Source organism: Palaemon carinicauda, chromosome 26 (genome assembly GCF_036898095.1).
Source record: "Palaemon carinicauda isolate YSFRI2023 chromosome 26, ASM3689809v2, whole genome shotgun sequence".
Lineage (NCBI taxonomy): Eukaryota > Metazoa > Arthropoda > Malacostraca > Decapoda > Palaemonidae > Palaemon > Palaemon carinicauda.
In genome coordinates, this window is record NC_090750.1 from 101,620,998 (window position 1) to 101,647,017 (window position 26,020).

Genomic DNA, 26,020 nt, shown 5'->3' on the forward strand with positions numbered 1-26,020 from the left:
CAGCTCGTCAGAGGCGAAAACTTCAGGATCAAAACCTACCCCTAAGGCAACTGAGAGCAAAGCTCACCTACCTTATTCGCATAGCGGATCCTGACAGTACACCCGCAGATCACAATCCAAGGAAAGTTGCTTCTTCGTTGAACTTTTTCCAACACAAGGGCTTTGGAAGACTCCACTCATACACTTGGTGGAGATCATCCAGAGTCTTTTACAAACACTATACGAAGCAAGTACATGAAATAAACATGTTGTGGTGGCGGTGGGTAGTGTTATAAAACCCGTCGTCTAGCGCTGCGACGAACAGTGAACTGCTTTGGGACTTCCCAGTGCATCAGGTGCATGGGTACATTTACCCTCGAGTACAAATCACAACGATGATTAGCACACTATTCCATATAGGTGCATATCTGACCAATAACACCAGTGCGGAGTGAACGTTGCGTCACGGTGTTCATGCATTCCCAAAATCTGTACAAGTCAATCAGATTTGTTTTCACATCTCCATTGAGTGGCATCATTTCGATGAAATTACATATTTTTTCAACAAGCGAAAATATGGACCCTGATGTGTTTTCAATGCTGGATCAGATTCATACCCTATTGCAACTACATTTGATAATCTAGTTGCAAGGTAGAAATAATAAACGTATTTGCGTCTTAGTGCTGCTGTCTCAGTTACAGACGAATAAAGCGTACTAGAGTTTTAATTAAACCCTAGAAGGGCCCAACTTTAAATCAGAGTACAGATTTCCAAAGTATGTGAAAGGTAATCTCTAAGTGTTACCTTCCGTCCCTACGGAAAATCAAGCCTTGAATCCTTATTGTTGATGTCGACACTTTCCCTGCAGGGGGCAGGAAGCCCCAAGCCAGTTCCAAGCTTAGTGGAAATGACAGATAACAGTAATGTCATATACAGGTCTAAGAGACCAGATAAGGACCACATTTAAGGTAGAAGGCTCTTATACAAACCCACAGATATAGTACTTTCAAGTTAATTCTCTGGTAATCTTCCATCAGGACGACATGGCCGAGCCCAAAAAACGGATTTTGAGCAAAGGGAAAATTATTTTTGGTTGAGATAGCCATGTCGTCGTGATGGACCCACCCTTTTAGCTGAGCCCACTCGAAACTACTCTATCTGCGGCTATTCCCGCTTAAACCAGTAAAGGGTTAGGGGTCGGTAGTAGTGCGGACCGGAGGTCCACCGGGTACCTAGATTGGCACCCCCTTCTTTCGCCACTCTTCCCCCTCAAAGAGTTAAATATATTCGGGGTGAAGATGAATTTTTCAAACTATGGCTACACAGCTCAATATGGATGCAACGAGAAAAGATTGTAGTAGATGCCACCCGACATTTTACTGTAAAAATTTAGCCAAGTATCTGTGGTACAGTTGGCTTCATTACTTCCGGTACACTTCAGGGGAAGCTAAGGACACTTCAGTCTACCTGAATTAATGAAGCCAACTGTACAATATTGGAAATACTTTTTTACTTTTCTTTGACGGCTGCTTTTCCGGTCCCATACAGCAGGGGAACCCCACTTTCTACAGGACCTCCACTGTTGATTTACCTTGTTCGTTCAGAGTATTTAACGTTTCATATCACGTATTGTTCATTTACCGTTAAATCGTCACTGTCATATGACTGATGGTATAAATCCTCTTGAAAGCCTTAATGTCTTCAATCATTCGCATGTCTCGTATGAGCTTATTATATAGCTTCGGGGCTGCATATTTAAAGGCTCTGGAGCCTACAGTAGACACATATCTAGGTTCCAATAGTTTGAAGCCATCTGTAACTATTCTCGTGTCGACATGATTTGTTGGCTGGTCAATATGTAGCAAAAATCTTAAGTATTTTGGATGACCGGTTCTGATAACTTGGTGGGTTATTGTACATATTTTAAATTTAATTCTCGCTTTAATCGGCAGCCAGAGTAAATCAATTAGTATAGGGGTGATCCTTTCTCTAGGTGGGACAACTTTTATCAGTCTTGCTTCTCTGTTTATTATGTTTTATAATTTCTTAAGTTGCATTTCAGGTAAATTGTAATAGATGGAGTTGCAGTAATCAATCCTGGTAATAACACAGTTTATCACTAGTTTCTTTACAGAATTTTCCTCAAGGTACTTTTTTATAAACGTAATATTTCTTGGATGATAACCAGCAGTTTTTATTACATTATTTATTTGGGCATTTAGTGACATGTTACAGTTAAGAAATACACCTACATCTCGAACTTTACTAGATATAGGCTCCGAGTCCTTATTTATGTTAATTTGAATATCACCAAAGTTTCTCACGCCGTTTCTATAACCCACCTCCATGAATTCAGTTTTGTTCTCATTTAATTTTAATTGTTTGAATGTCATCCATTCTCTAACACTATCAAGGATTCGGTTTAGAGTTTCAGTAGTGTTATCTATATCATTTATGGAGAAGTAAAATTGTGTGTCATCCAAAAATAGGTTGAACTTCACACCATGCCTTTGTAGTATTTTCGATAGACCAATAGTATAGATGCAGACTAAGATTGGGCCAAGTACACTCCCCTGGGGTACCCCTCTGTTTAAGGATTGATATGATGAATAAGAGTTTCCATTTGTACACAATAATTTCTACCAGCCAAGTAGTCTTCTAGGCATTTGAAAGCTTGATTTTCAATGCCGATGGACCATAGATCATTTCGTATCAGTTCATGCACAACTGTATCAAAAGCATCACTGAGATTGAGCAATATTAAAATACCATATTTATTTTCATCCATCATTTCCAGCATATTTACAACAGAACAGATGGCTATCTCCATAGAGTATACTTTTCTGTAAGCAGATTGGTTGTCAGGAAAAGCTTCTATTACTTCTAAGTGACTGCCTAGTTGTTCAAGAATTACGCATTCAAGCACTTTCGAAACAGGATAGCTTCAAAATAGGTCTATATGAGCTTAATTTCCGGCAGTTCAGTGCATTTTTCAGAACCAGTATGACTATATTCATTTTCTCAGATTTGGGAAACTTGGTCAATATGTCTGGTCTATGACAGATAATGCACAAAAACTTCAATTTTCATTTCCTGTCTCCTCCACCCTATGCTCTCATCATGCCTTCTCCCCTTCTTATACTGAAGAATTAGAACAATTTCATATTATTGTAATTGTAACTGCAACACCACCCCTACAAACTCAATTTTTATTGGTCTAACCAGAGACCCCTTATCCACAACAAAACCCTAGAATGTTGTAATATTCATGCCCACCCTAATCCCACCTCCATCATTCCTGGAAGGACACTCCAAAATCAAACCATTGTTCTCTAGTTTTGGATAGTGCCATAGCCTATGTACCATGGTCTTCCGCTGTCTTGGGTTATATATATACCGTATATATATATATATATATATATATATATATATATATATATATATATATGAATATGAATATGAAGTCGAACAAGGAATACTTGTAGCATAGATAGCTTGTGAAATCCTGACTGATGAAGCTAACTTATTTGGTAAATCAAGTAAGATGGGTTTGATCAAAAACTGGTTCTGACTGAGAAGTACTGAACCAATAGTGTTTCTGCAAGTCAGTCACACTTAATAAAATGGAACAGGCTATTTTTCCTTTTCTTAAGAATGAGATTTCTATATACTTAAGCAATCTCAGAGATAGTTTCGGACAAAACACAACATAAACATTTAAAAAAACTCTAAAAAATAGGCCAATTTAGGTCAATTGGTGTTAGTTGCAAAAGGTACTAAATATTTATGAGACCAATAGTAGAATCAACGAAATAATCAATCACTATAGTTTTTCCAGCGGAAAACAAAAATTTTTCTTAAGAAAATAAAGATCTTTTAGAGGGCTCAATAATGAAAAACAAAGTCAGTTTAATCCAAAAGTTCAATAGATATTGAAACACTTGTTTCAAAGGAGAAGCATTAAACATTGAAGAGTAGGGAACTGAGAAATAATAAGACCTTTCTTTGATACAGCTTCCACTTTTACCCTGCACACATAGTGGGAAGTTACAGTTAAAACACCATCAAGGGAGACAGGTTGGCTGTCAGCATTAACTGAGCAGCATCTACTTGTTCCTTAACAAAATTATTTTAATATAATTCTCAAATTTTTATTCAGAAACCTGTGGAAGAAAGATTCAAATTCCAACTCCAATTCAACAGATTGAATCTGAGTAGGCTAACTTTGAGGATATGTTGGAGCTTGACCTTGAACATGCACAACAATTGTAACACAGGGGCTCAAGGAGCCAAGGTAGGATAAGTAAAAGAATGAGACTGTTCTGAAGGTGACTTTCCAAAGCAGGAGCAAGAGGACACATTGGAGTAAACACCCAGATATATCACATCGACACATAACACCTGAGTCCTGAGGGATCCGCCAGAATCTCAACACCAGAACCATGAATTGAACCATCCTCCAAATTAGTGACAGCGATCTTGCCCAGATCCACCTTTGATGAGATGTCTGGTGGACCTGAGATAAAACTTATTCTAAAGATGGAACTGGCATAACAGTGCTGCTTGTGCCAGACCCAAAGTCCTAAGTACTTTGCCAGAATCTTCCAGGAAAAGGAAATAAAGCCCTTTTCCTACTAAGGTATAACATTCTATGGTGAGAGTTAACATAAGGCCAGCAGCCGTAACCGCAAGAGAATTTTGTTAGCTACATTTTCAACATTAATTTCATATTCTTCAATTCAAAACTAACCAGTTTCTTTATACACTAATAGATAAATTAACCTTAATGCTAAAATTTTTAAAAGACATTTCATGCATAAAAATCAAACGATGTGAATAGCAAAGAAAATTACATAAACTGGCACTGGGAATATCAATCCTTATTTGAATTAGAATTACTTTAGCCTTTGGTTCTTTACTGTTTAGTTCTTAGTCTATTTTACTGTTCAGAGAAAAGGGTGCTCATATATTCTTGCCTCCTTTATAATCATAGTTTTTACTCATGATAATTATCCACCTTACCTTGATATTACTCTCACTACTTTGCAAGATTATGAAAATCCAGCGCTGACAAAAAAGCAGCCTTCCGACTATTCCCAGTTCTTCACACCACCGTTTGATTGTTTTTGTATACTGTGATTTATTTCGCATGTGATCAAGTTGGAGAACGGAAGTTGTTAGGATCTCTGTAATACAATAAAAAAATACACTATCTCCATAAAACGCAAGTTTAACAAGTAAATAATTGAAATTAATTTCCTTTAGATATATTACTCTCAATATAATTTCTGGGTCGACCTGTGGCGGCCGGTGAAAGGGTCCTTCTTATACACTTTTCTGATATAAATCTTCCAAATATACCAGAGAAAGATAAAAGCATGGAATGTAGAGGTTACTACCCTCGCGCGAGCACCTTGTGGGTGTCGTGTATAAAGCATGGGTGCGTGAAAACCACTATTCACAGGTTGTCTTCCATTTAGCTAATTCCTTCGTCAACGGGATGGGCCGATACAGAGGCACCAGCTACGCTACCAGAACCACGCCACCGACGCCCCAACGCGAGCGCCATCTGAACAACATCCTTCTGCTTTGGACTTGCTAGCGTGATCTTAGATTTTTGTGCTCTCGGTGTTTTCACGTTGCGTGGATTAATTTCGTCATGACCGAAGCTCCAACTTCACCTATTCCAATGTTAAGTACCATAGTTTGTTTTGACAGCTTTTTGTAGTACCGGGCAGTTGTCCTCTTCCAAGTATAGTGTTGTTTTTATTTCGACCGGCTTGGCCTTCCGCGGTGTCGGCAGCCATTGTTGTTTTGATTTGTCTCGCTGGGAATTCATGTTAGTCTTGCCCAGTTGGTACTCTGTCAGTTAGGTTCTTGGTTAAGTCACTGGCCTTACGCCTTTTTGAACCATTATTATTATTATTATTACTATTTCCTATGGTACTTTTTTGCTAGCAAGTCCAGTCTCAAACAAGAATAGCGTTCTGGCTTTATTATAGTTTAGTACCCGCCCTTAGAGGCGTTCGTCAGTGGACTATATCCTTTTAAATTTTGTTGTAGCAGACGTTATTCTTCGTTCGTAGTCTTGTATTTGATGTTACAATTTATTGTTATACTTATATCATGTTATAGTGTGCTTAATTTAGTTCTTTATAGTGTAACCACGAGAGCGAGAGCATGGAGTTCTCGTTTTCTGTCGCCAGTCACAAGTTACCCTTTCTCTCGTTTTCTTTCTTACCTCGAGTATGAGAGGCGGATTTCCCGTTTTCCGTTTTATACGATCACGGGTTCTCCCTCCCCCCTCTCCCTCAGCGGGTATTTGATATCTTACGATTTATTTTATTTTGTGGTTACTTTTAATATAGCTAGCGTTATTAATGGGTCCTGTTCCGGTGTTAGTCATTGTTTTGGGCCATCCTTAAGATACCCCCTGTTCCCCTCGTAGTTCCGTCCTCTCCCCGTTACGACTTGGGAGTAGGATCTGAACATTCATCCACTCCGCCTTGAGTTCTACTCCGCCATGAGGGATACTCAATGAGTTTGGAACTATAGTTATATATTGTTTAGAATACAACCCTCGGGAAGGGCCTCATCCCTCCCGGTGGCCCCTTGCACCCAGTCTCCGGCCACAGCCATATCCACTCATAATATTCATTATATTCATTATTAATCTCAACTGGATTATTCAGGATCTTTCACCGGACCTCCGGCTTCACCGGAGGTCACCAATACGCTTAGCAATAATGTTAGCCTTAGCCGTTAGCTACTGCTTGTGTTTTATAAGTTATTTGTTACGGGCCTGTCACTGGTTCCCCGACCCTGTCGGAGGTTCTGCAGATTACATTAGTTTATTTATTCTTATTTTAATAATAATTATAGTGATACGGACCCATTTCGAGTGCTCCGGCACACTCCGGTGCAGAAAACATTTTATATTTAAAATATTTTAATATGGAGCTACGGCTCTCAGTCACTGAACTACCCAATGCACACATACTTCATTCTATCTAGGCTCTGTTAGTAGATATTAATCCCTTACCAGAGTCTCAAGGAACACCCAGACTTATGTCTCCTTTCTTTTACAGAAGGTCCGCTGTGCTGCCCAGGGCTGCCCCGCCTCTTTCAACAATCCCGTTGGACATGACCTCTGTCGTTCGCATGCGCATTGCGCTATCTCCTTTATTCGAGAGCCGGGACAAGCCCCGTATATGGTCTGGTTCCCGGAATCGTGCACACTCTGTTACGAGTTGTCCTCCATACTCCTGAACGATGATGTAAGTCGGTTTTCGTTTTGTTCCTGTTTATTTTTTGGAGATGAATTAATTTGTTCCTTAATTATATATACATGGTGTAATTTGGAGAACGATCCTTCTCCTTCATTACTAATCCCCTCAACTCTTTCAGGCCGATGATGAATCCCTTCGGTCAGCAAGGGCTGCTCTTCGTCCTTGGGTGTCAGGCTTCGGCAGGAATGCTCCGTCTGGCGCACCTTATCTCCTCGATGGAGACATGGCCTCCCATCTCTTCCCAGGCTCTAAAACTGCAGCAGTCACTCCGGAAGTGGCTGCCCCTTTAATTGAAGAGGTCAGAGTGAGCATTTCCACGGAAGATGACCCCCTTTTACCAGTAGACGTGGCAGATCTGGATCTAGACGTCGAGCCCATGGACGAGCAGGTAAGTGGTGTCGAGTTGGTGGAAACCTTTTTATCTCCTACTCCCTCTTCTACCTCTTCCTTTCTCGGCTTTGATAAGCCTACGGCTTCTCCTCGGGATCCCCCCGTCCCCGTACGACCCAAGGTGAAGCACCACGTACTTATAAGTCTTCAGCTTTGCCAGTATCGACGTCACCGGTCCCCGGACCCTCGACTGCTCCTGATGTTCCTATTGCTTCCCATAAAACCGTGACTTCCAAGAAGTCGAAGTCCGTCAAGTCCAAGGCTTCGTCGGCGGGTAGCTCTCAGGTACCCTCCTTCCCCGTCGACCTAATCAGGGATATAATCAAGGAGCAAATTCAGTAACACTCTGGGGCTATGACGGAGCTAAAAGATATGGTGGCTAATCTGATCCGCTCCGGAACTCAGATTCCTCCGCCTTCAGCCCCAGACGCATCGAAGTTACCTCCCTTCGATAAAAACAACCCTTGGAGGTTTGCCTTGCATGCTCCATACTTAGATGGTTCCCTAACTCTAGAGGGCATAGGCACCTGCCCTCTAGAGGACCTAGAATTCTACCCCCCGGGGCTAGAATTCCCATTCAATGGCTTCGCCCGCCTAAAGGAGCATGCCTTGGTCCGAATGGACAAAGTACCGAAGGAAACGGTGATATTTCCAAAAGAGCAGGCCCAAGCTATCTGGGCCAGAACCCTATCAGAGTGGGGGTGTAATAACTCCAAGCTCACCCCACACAAAGGTGCCTTCACTATTTTTACGACGGCATCGTCCATTACTTTACCGCTCATAGACAAAGTCACAGAGCTGACAATACAGGCCGTCAAGGAAGGCTCTACCATGCCGGCTCTCAAAGAAACGGACCCCACTTTGTTGCTCATTCCGAGTACCTCTGCCACCTGGGACGACGCGTCTTCTACCTTCACGGTGGGGAAGCTAGACCCAGACTGCGCCTCTACTCTTTTTTTCTGAGAAGCTCCCCAGATTACTAGAGAGTCTTCTCAAGACCGAGTTCGAGGCACGTACTAGGTTGGCTAGGTCCCTCCACTCCATCACCTCCATAGAGTCCCTAGCCTCTGTTTACCCGACGGAAACCTTGTTCAGGGTTTTCACAAAGAACCTGCTTCTGTCCTACCAAGTGGACCTCCACGACTTCTGGTCGGCTCGGGTTAGCTGCAGGAAATTCGTTCTGTCTGAGGCTTCTATCAGACATGAACCGAACAGGCTGATAGCGTCCTCCTGCTGGGGTAAGAACCTATTCCTTCAGTCCGAAGTGGATAAAGTTCTTCAGGACGCTGCGAGGGCAAACCAAAATTTGCAAGTAAGGTGGGGCCTCTCGACCAAAAGGAAGATCGAATCCCACAAACAGATGTTCTTCAAGAAGAAGCAGAGATTTATTCCTTACAAGACGAACCGGGGTCACTACCACCAATCGTCAGTTCCCCACAGTCTTCCTCTGCTTCGACTTCTCAGCAACCGGCTCCCCCTCAACAGGTAGTCTACCTCACTGCTCCCCCAGGTACACAGCCCAACCCCACTTGGATGTCCTCTCCTGCATACAACCCTAGCTACGAATCCTCCGGTTCCTTTCGTGGACACCAGAGAGGAAGCTACAGAGGTAGAGGACAGTTCCGCCAGCGAGTCGGACCTAAAGCAAGGGGTGCTCGTGGAGGGAAGGGACCTAGATTCACTCCCTCGCAATGATGTGTTCCCGGTAGGGGGGAGACTTTATCACTTTCGAGACCATTGGACCTTCAGTCCATGGGCTCACAGCATAATATCCAAAGGCTTGGGGTGGAAATGGTCACAGGGATCTCCACCTCCACCAGTGATCTTCTTCCAGAGACCCACTCCCATCCTGGAAGAGTACACCACCGAGTTACTCAAGAAGAAAGCGATCAAACGGGTTCGATCACTGATATTCCAAGGCCGCCTGTTTACAGTTCCGAAGAAAGACTCGTCGGCGTTGAGAGTAGTTCTGGACTTGTCAAAACTAAACTCTTACATTCTCTGCGACAAGTTCCGTATGCTGACTATCTCTCAGGTACGGACCTTACTTCCCCGTGGGGCCGTCACCACCTCTATCGATCTTACCGACGCCTATTATCATGTGCCAGTAGCTCGAAACTTCTCTCCTTACCTAGGCTTCCGTCTCGGCAAGAAAGCCTTTGCGTTCAAAGTCATGCCCTTCGGTCTCAGCATTGCTCCCAGGATATTCACGAAACTGGGAGAGACAGTGCTCGAACAACTCAGAAACCAAGGGATACAGATCATCGCCTATCTGGACGATTGGCTCATTTGGGCTCAGTCGACCCAAGAGTGCAACAGAGCTACGACGAAGGTAATTCAATTTCTCGCCAAACTGGGATTCCAAGTCAATCTCCAAAAGTCTCGCCTACAACCATCAAGCCACTTCGAATGGTTAGGCATCCGGTGGGACCTTTCAAAGCACAGGCTCTCCCTTCCTCCCAGGAAGGTAAGGGAGATAGCCTCCAAGATCAGGAACTTTCTCAAACACAAACAAGTGTCCAGAAGAGCTTTAGAAAGAATCCTCGGCCTTCTCCAATTTGCCTCAGTAACCGATCTCCTATTAAAAGCCAAACTCAAGGACATCAATCGAGTTTGGAGAAAGAGAGCTACAATACCTTTAAGAGACAAGATCTCGAAGATCCCCTCTGTCTTAAAAAAGAGACTACGCCCATGGTCCGAATCGAGGAACCTCTCCAAATCGGTTCCTCTGCAGTTCCCCCCTCCACAAGTGACAATTCATACAGACGCGTCTCTGAGTGGCTGGGGGGGTTACTCCCAACATCAGATGTTTCAGGGCTCTTGGTCACCCGCCATGAAACAGTTCCATATCAATGTTCATGAAGCCATGGCAGTGTTCTTGACCCTGAAGAGAATCTCTCCTCCGAGGTCGTCCCACATCAGAGTAGTCTAAGACAGCACAGCAGTAGTACACTGCATCAACAGAGGAGGATCCAAGTCACCCAACCTGAATCAGATCCTGGTCACTATATTCGCCTTGGCAGCAGACAAGAACTGGTTCCTGTCAGCAACTCACCTAGCAGGAGTCCAGAACGTGATAGCGGACTCACTATCCAGGACGAAACCACTGGAATCAGAATGGTCCCTAGACATAAATTCCTTCCGGTGGATACTCAGGCTGGTTCCGGGCCTCCAGGTAGATCTATTCGCGACCCAACTGAATCACAAACTCCCCTGTTATGTGACCCCAAACCTGGACCCTCAGGCTTATGCCATGGACGCATTAACCCTGGATTGGAACCATTGGAAGAAGATCTACTTATTCCCTCCAGTGAATCTTCTAATGAAAGTCTTACACAAACTACGCTCCTTCCAAGGGGCAGTGGCTTTAGTAGCACCTCACTAGCCAAAAAGCAGTTGGTTTCCTCTCCTCCTCGAGTTGAAACTCCGTCCCTTCCGGATCCCATTCCCCAAACTGACCCAGGTGGTCCAAACTCGGACTGTGTCAGATTCCTCAAGGATAGCCAAAACCCTAACTTTGTGGACGTCATGAAGTTTGCGGCTCGTAAAGATGCGAACATCGACCCGGAAAATGTCCTCTTTATAGAATCAGACAAAAGGGACTCTACGATTCGGCAGTTAAGAAACTAGCCGATTTCTTAAAGAATTCAGACCATAATGTCATGACTCCTAATTTAGCCATCTCCTTCTTTAGGTCCATATTTGACAAAGGCCTAGCAGCTAGCACTATAACCACCATTAAGTCAGCTTTGAAGAAGGTCTTCCTGATTGGGTTTAACATTAACCTGGCAGATTCCTATTTCTCATCTATTCCAAAAGCATGTGCTAGGCTTCGACCTTCGGTTCGCCCACAAAAGGTCTCTTGGTCTCTGAATGATGTCCTCAAACTTGCGTCAGACACGGACAACGAATCCTGCTCCTATATCACTCTTCTTAGGAAGACTTTATTTCTAACAGCTTTGGCCTCGGGTGCTAGAATTTCAGAACTAGCAGCTCTCTCATGAAACTCAGAAAACATAGATTTCCTCCCTTCAGGTGAAGTACTTCTTTCTCCAGACAGAGCTTTCCTAGCTAAAAATGAGGACCCACAAAATAGGTGGTCCCCTTGGAAGATTATTCCTCTTCTCCAAGATACTTCTCTATGTCCAGTCACTACTCTCAGGGCCTTTTTGGCTAGAACTGCCACCCGCTCGTCTGGCCCCTTGTTTATCAGAGAACAAGGTGGTACTATTTCCATTCAAGGCATTAGGCAACAAATCCTATACTTCATTAAACAAGTTAATCCAGGATCATTTCCCCATGCTCATGATATCCGGTCAGTAGCTACCTCCATCAATTATTTCCAAATTATGGATTTTGATGACCTTAAAAAGTATACGGGTTGGAAATCTCCTATGGTCTTCAAACGCCACTATCTAAAGAACTTACAGGCCCCTAAATACCCAACGGTTGCAGCTGGGAGCCTTATCTCTCCCCATTGATCTCTTGTTCTTCCTTTCATCCATCTCTCTTCTTCTCCCTCCTACCCGCCACTCGCACCACGACGCCGCTCTCCTTGGTGGTTCGTTAGCCATCATGTTCAATACAGAAGGATGTTGTTCAGATGGCGCTCGCGTCGGGGCGTCGGTGGCGTGGATCTGGTAGCGTAGCTGGTGCCTCTGTATCGGCCCATCCCGTTGACGAAGGAATTAGCTAAATGGAAGACAGCCTGTGAATAGTGGTTTTCACGCGCCCATGCTTTATACACGACACCCACAAGGTGCTCGCACGAGGGTAGTAACCTCTACATTCCATGCTTTTATCTTTCTCTGGTATATTTGGAAGATTTATATCAGAAAAGTGTATAAGAAGGACCCTTTCACCGGGCGCCACAGGTCTCTCCCCAGAAATAGATTTTTCCTTCATCAAAATCCCTTTTATTCTTTTTGTTAGGAGTCATAATTAAAGAAATAAACAGATGCTAATACAGCAAGCCTCAAACCATGAAATCTGATGAAGCAATGTTATTACACTCGAATAGCTTGCTTGGAATACTATATTTGTAGACTGCATGGTAATAATAGCGGCATAGTAGTTACTTAGTATATTTTATACTATGTGTAAAAATTTTTGTTTATCAAATGCGGCAGTAAGTTATGTACTACTAGTCCTGTTATGAATTTCGATGACTGATAAGGGTTTGTGCTAGGTATAGTAACTTTTATTTGTGTTTCATATTTTTCAATCCTGACTTGGTAATACTATTTTTGACTGTCTTCATACCATCATGAATAAGACAGAAGAAAATGATGGAAAGGACTGTTTGCGTTTGTTGGTGATTTCAATGCTTAGTATAGGAATTGTATGAATTCTGTTTCTCCTACTGATTACCAAGGTTTTAGTTTTTAGCTTATGACTTTGCTCCTGAAGCAGACTGTGAGTAAATCATAAATGAGGCCACAGAGAAGGCTTCTCATTACTTGAACCTAGCAGTCACGGATTCCCCCAGCGTTACCACAAACAAGGTTGGGTCTTTTGATAATGTTTTAATTTCTATTATAATTATCGAACACTGAGCAGGTTGCCCCTCATGTGTCATACTGTACATAAAATTTCCAAGCAGATTTGAGCTGTATTTTGAGTGATATTCTGGATATAAAATTGTCACAATTCATGAGCCTGTTGCTCTTTTAAATGAAAGCTTTAACATAATTAATGTGAGTATTCCTTTTTGGGTTTTAAAATATTATATCAAGGACAAAGCCTGATTTTATGTCAATTACAAATGCATTTATTTGGAAAAATAGTGGCCTTATGACGTTTGGAAAAAGAATGGAGGAGATTTAACTTACAATAAATATACTTATCTATGGGCTGTAGCTGAGAGAGAGTATGTTTTTGCTAAAAATTAGTACCATTTGATCACAAAAAAATACTTTCACATATAACTCAGGAGAATAATTTGTATGCTACCTTTAATCTGAATACTCGAGTATAGATGTGACAATTCCCATTTCCATTAAACTAGGCGGCTCTGCTCTGCAACCGTTTTGACTAATGTTTTTAAATTGAAACACAGCACTGAGAAACTCGACATAACTTATTCCTGGCTTCTTAAAGCTATACGCACTAGTTGAGACTTTTGTCCCTAAGAAACTAAGAATCTTTTACTTGCCCTTGATGCTTATTGGGGTGTAAACTTAGATGATACTGTATTTTGCTTTTATTTTCATAACGACACTTGAATACTTAGCCTACCTTTCAAGGTGTCTTGTTATTTTTCTCTAGTTAGTTAAAAAAGGTTAGTTTTGCACTTGTTGGAGAATTAGTAGTTACTCCATTATGTAAAAACGGTTTTGGTATCTACATCCTTCCCTCCCAATTACTTTATCCAAGGCTACGTGAGCAGTTCCACCCATAGCAACTCCAGCAAGGCCTTTAATCCTTGAGAGACTTCAAAGCACCAACAAATAACGTTAGATCCCACTGTCACAGAAGCCAATATAATCTCTACGATTTTGCACATTTGAATGAGCGTAAGAATGTCTACAAAGGAATACTCAGTCTCATGGTTCTCTACCTTTGCTGATGCCAAATTGAAGTTAAGTGTCATTGGGATGTTGAAATCCACCCAATGTTCAAAACCAAAGACTCATCCTCCCTCGCACGAGAGGTCTCAACAATCACTTTGGATGACACTTTTTTCCTCAAAGAGAAAGTATGTCTAGATCAGGAATGGAACTGGGAGTGTACTCTGTAGATGATGATACATTTTTCTTGTCTGGCATAAAAACCCTTGAAGACACTGAAGAAGGGCCTGGTAGGCAATTTGCTTTCCCATAAGAAACAGAACTGCCTTTGGCACTCATGCCCACTGAGCCTGATGTAGTACAGTGTACATTAGTCACTGTGGTGCATGTTGGTGAGTGTAGTATCAGGTAGTACATAGGTGTGTCACGTACATATGTGTTACCTGGAGGTGAATGAAATTGTTGCTGATCAAATTTATGCAAATGCAACATTGCTGACAAGGGTGCTGGGTGGTCATATATTCTTTTTTCCGGTCACACATGAATTATCTAGTACCCTCTTGCATGACTGTGTGGGGGAGTGTATCCAGTATCCCCAGAGTCACAAGGAGAACAATCACGAAGTAACCAATCACGAGAAATATCTTGCAGTAACTGACCACAATATGAATGATCAGGATGTGACTGAGGATCATATTACCGATTACACTTGCTTGAGAGAATGTCTTGTTGCTCATAAAAGCTAAGAGACCGATCGTTGAACCCTGAGTGGTTGGCACCCTTTATTCTGACTGATATTGTACATGTTCGGTCTGTTATAAGACCGAGAGCCCTTAGCTAAAGTACCCTGTACCGAGGCCCCTACCTGTCTGAGTCCTTTCTCAGCACTGCATATTTTCTCTCTCTCTCTCTCTCTCTCTCTCTCTCTCTCTCTCTCTCTCTCTCTCTCTCTCTCTCTCTCTCTCTCTCTCTCTCTCTCTCTCTCTCTCTCTCTCTCTCAAGAGAAGAGAGAGAGCATCTAGGAAAAGATGGGAAATAGGGGAGAGTCCTTCCTCGTGACCGACAGTGCACATCCTCGGTCCAGTAAAAAACCGACCATCAGTACAAGAGGAGCGTAAACTCCTGTACCACATACCAAGGCACCTTTCCTGTTTGGGTTTGATTTTGGTACCGCACTGTCTCTCTCACCTTTAAGCAGGGAAAGGTTGGTCTGATATTTATGCAACTTCAATAAATCGGTCTTCCTGAACTTCTTTGATGATTTCTAATTCTTTTTCTAAGAAGTAGAAGTGTTTGAAGAAGTGCACACACTTCTTGCCATCCTTCTTCGGGGTCTAGGTTTTGGATACCAACAACCACATTCCTACTGAGGAAGAGGCCCCTGTAAGAAGAGACAACAGCAGCATGTATTAAGTATTTCAGTGCCTCCACTTGCACTTACACTTAGAAAATAAAAACACTTAATAAATAAAAAAAATAATTTTTTGCATTTGTGTTCATGGCCATGCAGTGGAAGAAAGGAATATGAAAAATTATGAACTTTATAAACCTAATTTTAGAAAAACTAATAATCTAGAATCAAGCAAATCTTTGGTATAAAGATCCTTTGCAGACTCTGATCTCCATCTGCCATGCCTCTTGAATACTTTATCTGAAACACCAGATATTTCTCAAACTGTGGCACCACTTGCTCTTAAATTGTGTTAACCAAATTTTGATATATCTGATACAAATGACTGAAAAGCTTCAATGCACAACTCCCGCATTATTGAATACGCCAATGGTCTATTTCCCTTTCGTAGCTGATAACCCGAGTTTATTTTACTCATGTTTCTGAAAATAAATTCAGAACTTTAATTGGAATGGAAAATCCACGCCAATCAAAATAAATTTCCAATTTTTTACAGGATATAAATCACTTTGCCTTCTAGCAATAACTACGTACTGACCATCCCTATAAATATCTGTCCTGATTTTCTCAATGGAAATAGACATAATTTGTTCAAAACAAACATACAGTAGTAACTCACTACTACAAAAAACAATCTGCAAAAGCAATCAAACATGTATATATGGTTCTTTAATTACAAATTTTTTCAGTTTTAAAGAAAACTTTTAAAATATTAGTCTCAACATATTTACATTTACAGGCTATTTTTTTTGTTACAGGGCCTGATGAAAGTCTTTTTCTGCCTCAAAAACATTTTTCACAAATTGAATCTGTTGGAGATGAAATTCCAATTATAGAATACGCCCATTGAATTCCATAAAATGCAGAAGATAACGCACTCACAGAATTGAATTTGCAAGTTAATGCAAATCACCAAGGGTTTCACAATTGATTTTTCATCAATGCCACTGTCGGGGTGCTGCAAAGAAATGTGCGAACGGTTGTCAGTGGACAAAAAACATGTACGTAGCCATCGCTTGTGGCAGTGGCCTCCTTTGTCACTAATCTTTATTTTACATGATGCAGGTATGGGCGTGCAATTTTAGGTAGACAAGGGTGCTTGCCATTCTCTTCTACAAAGGCCACCCTCTAGGACACGTCATAGTCGGTCTAAGCCTGCCGGCATCCTCCTGGTAGCTGAAAAAAGATCTACAATTCTCACTCACAATAATGAGACTCTCGCATTATCATTTGGAAGCTCCCAATATCATTGGTTTCAGCGCGCAGAAGTCCAGTTCCGCATCAAGGGCGTGACTCGCTCAGCCACCAAAGGAGATTACATTCTCGCGGCGATACCCGAGGACACCTTCCCAGAAATATTCGACTGGCTTTGTGAACAAGGAGACACCCGAATAGCGTATGACGCCCTCAAAACATACCTTCTGCAGCAGTACTCGTCGTCGCCAGCCGCCCGTATAGCAAAGCTTTTTCAGCTCTCTCAACAACCATTGGAGGACCAAAGGGCTTTGCTCGCCCTCAGGGAAATCACCAGTATCACTCCCCTGCAACCTGCCGCAGACGGCTCTCCTCGGGAGGTGAACCTATTTCGTGCCCTTTGGATACGCCGTTTACCCTAACCTGTACGCGCTGCCATACCCAATGTCGATAGTTTACCAATTAAAGACTTCATGACCAAAGCCAACGCCCTTATGGACAGCCACTTCATGACCTTCAAGACCTCCATCAACACCTCCACTCCTGACAAAGAGGACGCCTATTCAACGTCAACCGAAGCTGACGTGAATGCCGTAGGACATACACGCCTACCCCGTGACGAGCCGGAGCGGCGACAAAGCCACCCATCACCCACTACTCGCTTGCGTCTCAACCAACGACTTCTACAGCCACTTACTACCGCCCATCGGCCGAAGTTTTGCTACTACCACTACAGATTCGGGGCAGCCGCTAAGAAATGTGCCAAGGATTGTCGGGCCAAAAAACGTGTAAGTAGGCCATCGCTCGTGGCAGTGGCCTCCCGTGTTTCTAACCTTTTCTTTTCACATCATGCAGGAACGGGCGTGCAAATTTTGGTAGACACAGGTACTTGTCATTCTCTTTTGCCAAGGGAACTCTTCAGGACACGACGTAGTCTGTCTACGTCTGCCGACGTCCGCCTGGTATCTGCCAACGGATCTGCGATACCCACCTACAGTTACGAGAACCTCACATTATTGTTTGGAAACGGTAAATTTAATTGGAAGTTTCTCGTTGCTGACGTCACATTGCCAATCCTCGGCGAGGATTTCCTCTCTCATTTCCACCTTCTGGTCGATGTCCTCCACCGACGATTGGCCAAGGCAGACTCGTACTTGTCGACACCTCTTCAACCCGCCCCCTCCAACTTTGCTCTCCACATCAGCGCACCCACGGATGCCTACGCCCACTCCTCACGTCGTACCTGTAAGTTTTCCGTCCAGAACTTCGCCAAACGCCCACGGCTCCTGCCAAGCACGGTATTTATCACCATATCAAGACGACGGGACCCCCAGTCTTTGCAAATTTCAGACGTCTGGCACAGGAACAATTGGCAGCCGCCAAACAGACGTTCGCCGAAATGGAGGAAATGGGCCTTTGCCAAAAGGCCTCCAGCCCATGGTCGACACCCTTACACATCGTTCTGAAGAAAGACGGGTCCCTCCATCTGTGCGGGGATTACAGGTGCCTGAACATGCAAACAGAACCGGATCACTAACCCCCCAAACATCGCCGACGTGACCTCCTACCTGCAAAAAGCGAAGGTTTTCTCCACGCTCGACCTCCTGAAGGGGTATTATCAGGTGCCTATGAACCCAGAAGACATCCCCAAGACTGCCATCACCACTCCGTTTGGTACATGCACCTTCAATTACTCCTGTTTTGGCCTTCGTAATGCTGTGCCACTTTTCAACATCTCATGCATGGCATCTTAGGGGACCTCCCCTTCATTGCATGTTATGTGGACGACATACTTGTGTTCTCTTCCTCAAAAGAGGAACACCTCCGTCACCTGCGCATCGTGCTCGACCACCTGCAACAAAACGGCCTTGTAGTCCGGTACGACAAGTGTACCTTTGGCGCCAACGAAGTGTCGTTCTTAGGACACCGCATCACTCCTGAAGGAGTCCATCCCCACCCTGAGAAGGTAGCAGCGGTTCAGAACTTCCCCACGCCCTCGACTGTCAAAGCTCTGCAGGAATTCTTGGGCATGATCAACTATTATCACCGTTTTCTGCTAGCCATTACCGCCACTCTTGCTCCCCTCTACGCCTCCCTCAAGGGCAAGCCAAAAGACCTGAAGTGGGGTCCCCTTCAAGAAGCGGCCTTCTGCAATGCAAAGAAGGCCCAATCAACCACTGCAGCTCTCACTTTTCCTATCCCACATGCCCCTCTACTTCTCTCCACCGATGCTATTGGTGCAGTACTCGAACAAGTGGTCAACGGCTCGCTTGCCCCGCCCATTGGCCTTCTTCAGCAGAAAACTGTCCAAAGCAGAATCGGGTTATTCTACCTTCAATCGCGAATTGCTGGCGGTGCACTTTGCTGTCCGTCACTTTTGCCATTTCTTAGAAGGTACGCCCTTCGTCATTCGCACAGACCACATGCCTCTGGTGCACACCTTCACTCAACAGTCTGACACCTGGTCCGCCCGTCAACGCCGTGGCTGAATACAATTGCACCCTTCAACACGTCCCTGGGAAAATGAATCCCGTTACCGATGCCCTGTCAAGAAACATGTTGGCTGCCGTTCAACTGGGATTAGATTACAACGCCTTGGCTGAAGCCCACCGACAGGATCCAGAGTATCAAGCATGTAGGACATCCAGCACATCCCTCCGTTGGGAGGACATACCCCTCGACGACTCCAACACCACCCTCCTCTGTGACGTCAGTACTGGTAGACCGCGACCTTGGATTCCTGCTCCCATGCGCCAACAGGTGTTTGATTTCATTCACGGCCTTTCACATCCCTCGTGCCGTTCTACTGTACAGCTGTTGAAGACGAAGTTCTTTTGGCATGGCATTTCTAAGGATGCTAAGGATTGGGTCTGCACCTGTACTTCTTGCCAAACTTCCAAAGTACATCGACACACGGATTCAGGAGTGGGCACCTTTCCTCAACCTCAGCGTCGTTTCGCCCACATTCACGTGGACGTTGTATGCCCCCTACCCACATCACAAGGACATCGTTACCTGTTTACCGTCATCAACCGCTCCACTCGTTGGCCTGAAGCCATTCCCATGGAAACTGCAACGTCCGCCTCATGTACATCTGCCTTACTCTCGGATAGATTGCAAGATTTAGTATCCCTGAGCATATTACTTCTGACAGGGGTACCACTTTCACCTCTCAATTGTGGATATCATTAGCGAACAACCCCGCTGCCAATGGAATGGTTGAATGTTTTCATCGCACCCTCAAAGCAGCTTTGATGTCCCGCTGCAAGGATTCCAACTAGTTTACTCAGCTTCCCTGGGTCCTCCTGGGACTAAGGACCACTCCTAAAGATGCCCGCGACATTGCGGCAGCTGAAATGGTGTATGGCGACCCGTTGGTCGTCCCGGCGAATTTTTTCCTTCTGCAACCTCCTACGACGATCTCCAGTGCATACGTCACGTCGTGGGAAAATTTATTCCATGCCGCCAGACTCACAAGCCCCCAGCGAAGCATCACATACCGACACACTTGCACTCTGCAACACACGTCTTCCTACGCAACGACACTAGCAAGCCACCGCTAACAAACAAAGATGAGAATTAGCAGCTGAAGACCAGGCAGGAGAGGAATACTCGAAACAAGGTAGAATGAAAGATTTAAATCTCTTCTTCAGAATAGATTGATCACTGTCCTGGACCAACTTACAATCATACATTAAGTTTTGTTAGGATTCAACTTCAAGTCCCATAATTTGCATCATGCACTAATTTTAGCTAGATCTCTATTACGGTATTCAGCAACTCCAGATCTACATTTAGGAGATGGAATTGATGCAAAGAGAGTAGCATCATCTGCATATGCAACAAGCTTGTTTTCTAGGTCAAACCACATGTTATATTTTTATAGTATGAAAAGTAATGGACCATGAACACTATTATTATTATTATTATTACTCACTAAGCTACAACCCTAGTTGGAAAAGCAGTATGCTATAAGCCCAGGGGCTCCAACAGGGAAAATAGCTCAGTGCGGAAAGGAAAAAAGGAAAATAAAATATTCTAAGAAGAGTAACAACAATAAATATCTCCTATATAAACTATAAAAACTTTAACAAAAGAAGAGGAAGAGAAATAAGATAGGAGAGTGTGCTCGAGTGTACCCTCAAGCAAGAGAACTCTAACCCAAGACAGTGAAAGGCCATGGTACAGAGGCTATGGCACTACCCAAGACTAGAGAACAGTGGTTTGATTTTGGAGTGTCCTTCTCCTAGAAGAGCTGCTTACCATAGCTAAAGAGTCTCTTCTACCCTTACCAAGAGGAAAGTGGCACTGAACAATTACAGTGCAGTAACCCCTTGGGTGATGAAGAATTGTTTGGTAATCTGTGTTGTCAGGTGTATGAGGATAGAGGAGAATATGTAAAGAATATGCCAGACTATTCAGTGTGTATGTAGGCAAAGGGAAAATGAACCGTAACCAGAGAGGAGGATCCAATGTAGTACTGTCTGGCCAGTCAAAAGACCCCATAACTCTCTAGCGGTAGTATCTCAACGGGTGGCTGGTGCCCTGGCCAACCTACTACCTACCCTGAGGAACACCAGATATCACATTCCTATACTCACTATGGTGCCCATTAACAACTCTTTGTGATCTATTACTTAAAAATTCAATAAAAGACCCACCCACTCCAAACTGTTTGAGTTTGAAAACAAAGGCCTCATGATTAACACTGTTAAAGACAGCAATAAAATCAAGGCCGATCATACGAACTTCCTGACCATAATCAAGGGATTTCTGTACAGCATTTGAAATTGTAAGAAGGGCATCATTTACTTTAAGGCCTTTACAAAAGCCAAATTTTAGACTAATAGGCATTTCTGCCTTCCTACAATGAGGGTTGTTTCTACAATGTGCTAGGGCTGACTAGAGAGTTAAACCTGAAATAATATCCTTCCAATTTCATCTGATCTGAATATTGGGAGGAAATAGGAAAGTCAAGTCTTGCTACTTTGTAGGAAATTCTTCCTATTTTAAGACTAACAGATGTGTCTACCCTCCTACGGTGGGGTGTGGATGGTCCTAATTTAGGGTGTGTCTTGTGGTAGGCCTCACTAGATATTCAAACCTGGTGTTGTATTCTTCCAATCCCATCTGGTATGGGTATTGGGAGGATATGTGAGAGCTAAGTAAAGTTACAATTTTGGAAATTCTTCCTAATTAGAACAGGTTTTAAACCTGTTTAGGTTCACTTGTGTAGGACCTCTCCGATGCTTCGGTAAATTATGTGGTTATATGAGGGGTTTGCGGACTGTTACCTGTGTTGCGATGTTCTGTCCTTGTATAATGTGTTTTCACATAAATCATTTCTATTAAACATGTATGGAATGAAGCCTAACTGCATCCAAGTAGGATGGTATACTCCGGCTAACCTTGGATGGGTTTACGAGCCTTGTCGGGTGCATGGTGAATGTTCTGCTGTTTGGGGCAGGGCTTGGGACCCTGAGATATGTTCCATTTGTTTGGTGTGGGTTAGTGCTACTCAGAATATAGATCCTGAGGCAGGATATCATAGCACCAAAGCTGTTTTACTCCTTTCTATATGGGTGAAAGGATTTTCTATGATTGTGGGTTCTGGTGGGTATTTACCCAGCAAGGACCTCGAGATCTCGTTGGTAATGATACCTCAAATTCAGCAGTTAAATGGAGCCTTAGTGGACCAGGCCCCTTTCCAGGTTGTTGACTTTGGATCCAAGGATGACCTAGACCCAGCAGAGGAGGAAGCCTTAATGTTGAATCCTGCAGAGGAGCCCATGACTTGTGTGAAGAAATATCTCACTAGGGATAGCTTGAAGACCCCGTCTCTGCCTAGGTCAGATCCAGGTCAGGGATCCACTATGTAGGATACCAATCCTCCTGAACTCAGTAGATGCCCCTCAGATAGCTACTATAGTAGAGGCTTCTATCCGCTCCCTTTATAATCAGCCTACTTCTGATGCAGTTCAGCCAGGTACAGATGACTGTCTTCTGAATCTGGGTGTAGCTGGGCCTTTGGGTTCCAGGCTTCTAGGGAAGGCTCCTATGGGAGTTCTTTCTTCCGGCCTTTTGGATTCAGCTGTTGCTGGTATTTTGGGTTACCAGCTTCCAATGGAATCTCTAGCATGGCTGCTTTCTTCCATTCCATTATAGGTAGTAGGTTGGCCAGGGTACCAGCCACCCGTTGAGATACTATCGCTGAGAGTTTTGGGGTCCTTTGACTGGCCAGACAGTACTAAATTGGATCCTTCTCTCTGGTTATGGTTCACTTTCCCTTTGCCTACACATACACCGAATAGTCTGGCATATTCTTTACAGATTCTCCTCTGTCCTCTTACACCTGACAACACTGAGATTACTAAAGGGATTTTGACGTAGGAAAAATCTATTTCTGGGCGAGGGACCTGTGCCGCCCAGTGAATAAGCTCCTATTAGTACTTATTCTTAGGTAATTTACTGCTAAATATACCAGAGAAAAAATGTAAAGGAGTGCTAGGTTAACTAGCTCGCTCACCTATTGGTGTCGGTATAAAATTGGGCGTATAATCCAGAGGTCCCGCACTATTTAGATTCATCCACGACAAAGACCCCAATAGAGGGAGCCGTTCAACCTCACTCGGCACCACCAACTCTGCATCCGCTCAGAACCCAACTCCTTAGCACCCAAAGTTTGGGGACTCCAAGGGAGAGGAGCTGGGAGGGTTCACTGGGCGGCACAGGTCCCTCGCCCAGAAATAGATTTTTCCTACGTCAAAATCCCTTTTCTGGGCTTGAACCTGTGCCGGCCAGTGAATATATACAAGAGAAATGTCACCAAACTTGCAAAATAAAGGAAAAAACATAAACATAAGGGAAATACAAGTTGCTTTAATCAGAGATGAGTGCCAAAAACAGCTATAAGGGCATCTTAAAAAGAACATAAATCCACTTGGTAGAACAATTGTCAAAAAAGGTAAGGTATAATAATGCCGTGAGTGATGATATATACAGATACTCAGAGGTCAAAAATTTACAAATATAGTAATAGTAATCAGGTGCAAAACCAACGAATACAAATAGGGTATAAATGAGGCAGGTAAGGGGGAGAGATAAAATGACAAAGAATTAATATGTGAGTTACCTGGGGGTAACTACACTCCCTGCAGCTACTGTAGGAAATTTAAGGGCTTCCAAATGTTTAAGATAGTGTTTCTTGAACACTGACGGTGACTTCCACCCTGTATACCTGGAAAGATCCGTAAAATTCATGCGGTGAAAAAAGTTCACCGAAGTAGCAACCGCTCTGATATCATGTGCAAGAGGAAAAGAGTCAGCTTGTTTAATAAAATACAAAATCTGTTGCCTGATCCCTTTAATGGTAATGGTACCGCCTTGTTCTCTAACGAATAGAGGCCCCGAGGAATTAGAGGAGGTCCGGGATAAATAAGACCTAAGAGTAGTAACAGGGCACAGAGACGGATCTTGCGTGAGGGGAACAATTTTCCAGGAGGACCATCTGTTCTGAGGGTCTTCGTTCTTAGCTAAAAAGAATTTGTTAGGTGAAAGAAGGACCTCTCCCGAAGGAAGGAACTCAATATGACCCGGGTCTCTTGATAAAGCTGCCAGTTCAGAAATTCTTGCCCCAGAAGCCAAACTCACCAGGAAAAGTGTTTTCCTGAGAAGGGGAATGTAGTCACAAGAACTGTTAATGGTATCAGAAGCCAATTTGAGTACATCATTGAGGAACCAGGTTACCGGGGTAGGACGAGTAACCGGTTTCAGTCTGGCACAGGCTTTCGGAATTGAAGCTAACAAAGAGTCGGTTAAGTCTATGTTAAAACCCACTAGAAAGATCTTTTTCAAGGCAGATTTAATAGTGGTGATGGTATTGGCTGCCAGACCTGATTCTAATAAAGTTCTAAAGAAAGTGACTGTAAGGTTCAAGTTCATACAATGTACGTCTGAGTCTATCAAAAATTTAGCCAACTTTTTAACCGCAGAATCATATTGGCGGATGGTGGAATCCCGTTTATCTGATTCTAAGAACAGGGTGTTTTGAGGATCGATATTGGCACCATGCATGGCCGCAAACTTCATGAAGTCCATAAAGTTAGGGCGCTCTGAATGTTTGAGAAAGCGTACACAACGCGTGTTTGTACTATCTGAGACAGAACCGGATTGGGTATCGGGTGAGGATGTAGTCTCAACTCTCGCAGGAGAGGATACCAATTGCTCTTGGGCCAGTTGGGTGCGACCAAGGCTACTCGTCCCTTGAAGGATCTCAGCTTGTCTAGGACTTTCAGTAAAAGATTCACCGGGGGAAAGAGATAAATCCTTTCCCAGATGTCCCAATTCTGTGACATAGCGTCTGTGGCGTAGGCCTGAGGGTCTAGATTGGGAGCCACATATACTCTCAACTTGTGGTTGGACTCCGTGGCGAAGAGGTCCACTTGGAGATCCGGAACCTGAGAGAGAATCCACCGGAATGACTTTAGATCGAGTGACCATTCCGATTCTAGAGGGGAGGTCCGGGACAAGGCGTCTGCCACTACGTTCCGGACTCCCGCCAGGTGGACAGCTGAAAGATGCCAACGGTTCGAGGCTGCTAGGGAGAATATGGCTACTAGAACATGGTTCAGAGGCCCTGATTTTGATCCGCCTCTGTTGAGGCAGCGGACCACCACTTCGCTGTCGAGAACCAGACGAAGGTGTTGTCTCTTGGGTGGAGCGAGACGTTTCAGGGTTAGAAGAACTGCCATGGCCTCCAGCACATTGATGTGAAATTGGCGGAATAAGGGAGACCAAAGACCTTGAACTTTCCTGAGCTGAGAATAGCCTCCCCAACCTGATAGGGATGCGTCCGTGTGAATGATTAACTTCGGAGGCGGAAATCGAAGGGGAACTGACTTTGACAGATTGTTGGCCCTTGTCCAAGGTAGAAGTCTTTCCCGGAGAATGGGAGGAAGGCGGACTTTCCTGTCCCGGAGCTTCCGGTTCGCCCTCGAACGCCAGACACGATTGATATCTTTCAATTTTGCCTTCAGAAGTAGATCCGTCACTGAAGCAAATTGAAGGGACCCTAGGATCCTCTCTTGGAGTCGTCTGGAACTTACTTTGTCTTTTAGAAAGCGTTTGGTGTTCATTGCAATCTCTAACCTCTTGGGTTTGGGAAGACACAGAGTATGAGATATAAGATCCCATTGCAGGCCGAGCCATTGGAACTTTGATTTCGGAAGAAGACGGGACTTCTTGAAGT

At 43.8% G+C, this 26,020-nt stretch overlaps 1 protein-coding gene across 1 annotated transcript in view; it reads right to left on the bottom strand.

Annotated features, from left to right (window-relative positions):
• LOC137619727 (RWD domain-containing protein 3-like) overlaps positions 1-26,020 on the bottom strand; it is a 52,611-nt gene that overhangs the window by 11,308 nt on the left and 15,283 nt on the right. Inside the window, exon 2 of the mRNA XM_068350028.1 lies at positions 5,003-5,166. Coding sequence (XP_068206129.1) covers positions 5,003-5,166 — 164 coding nt within the window. The remainder of the gene's footprint in view (positions 1-5,002; positions 5,167-26,020) is intronic.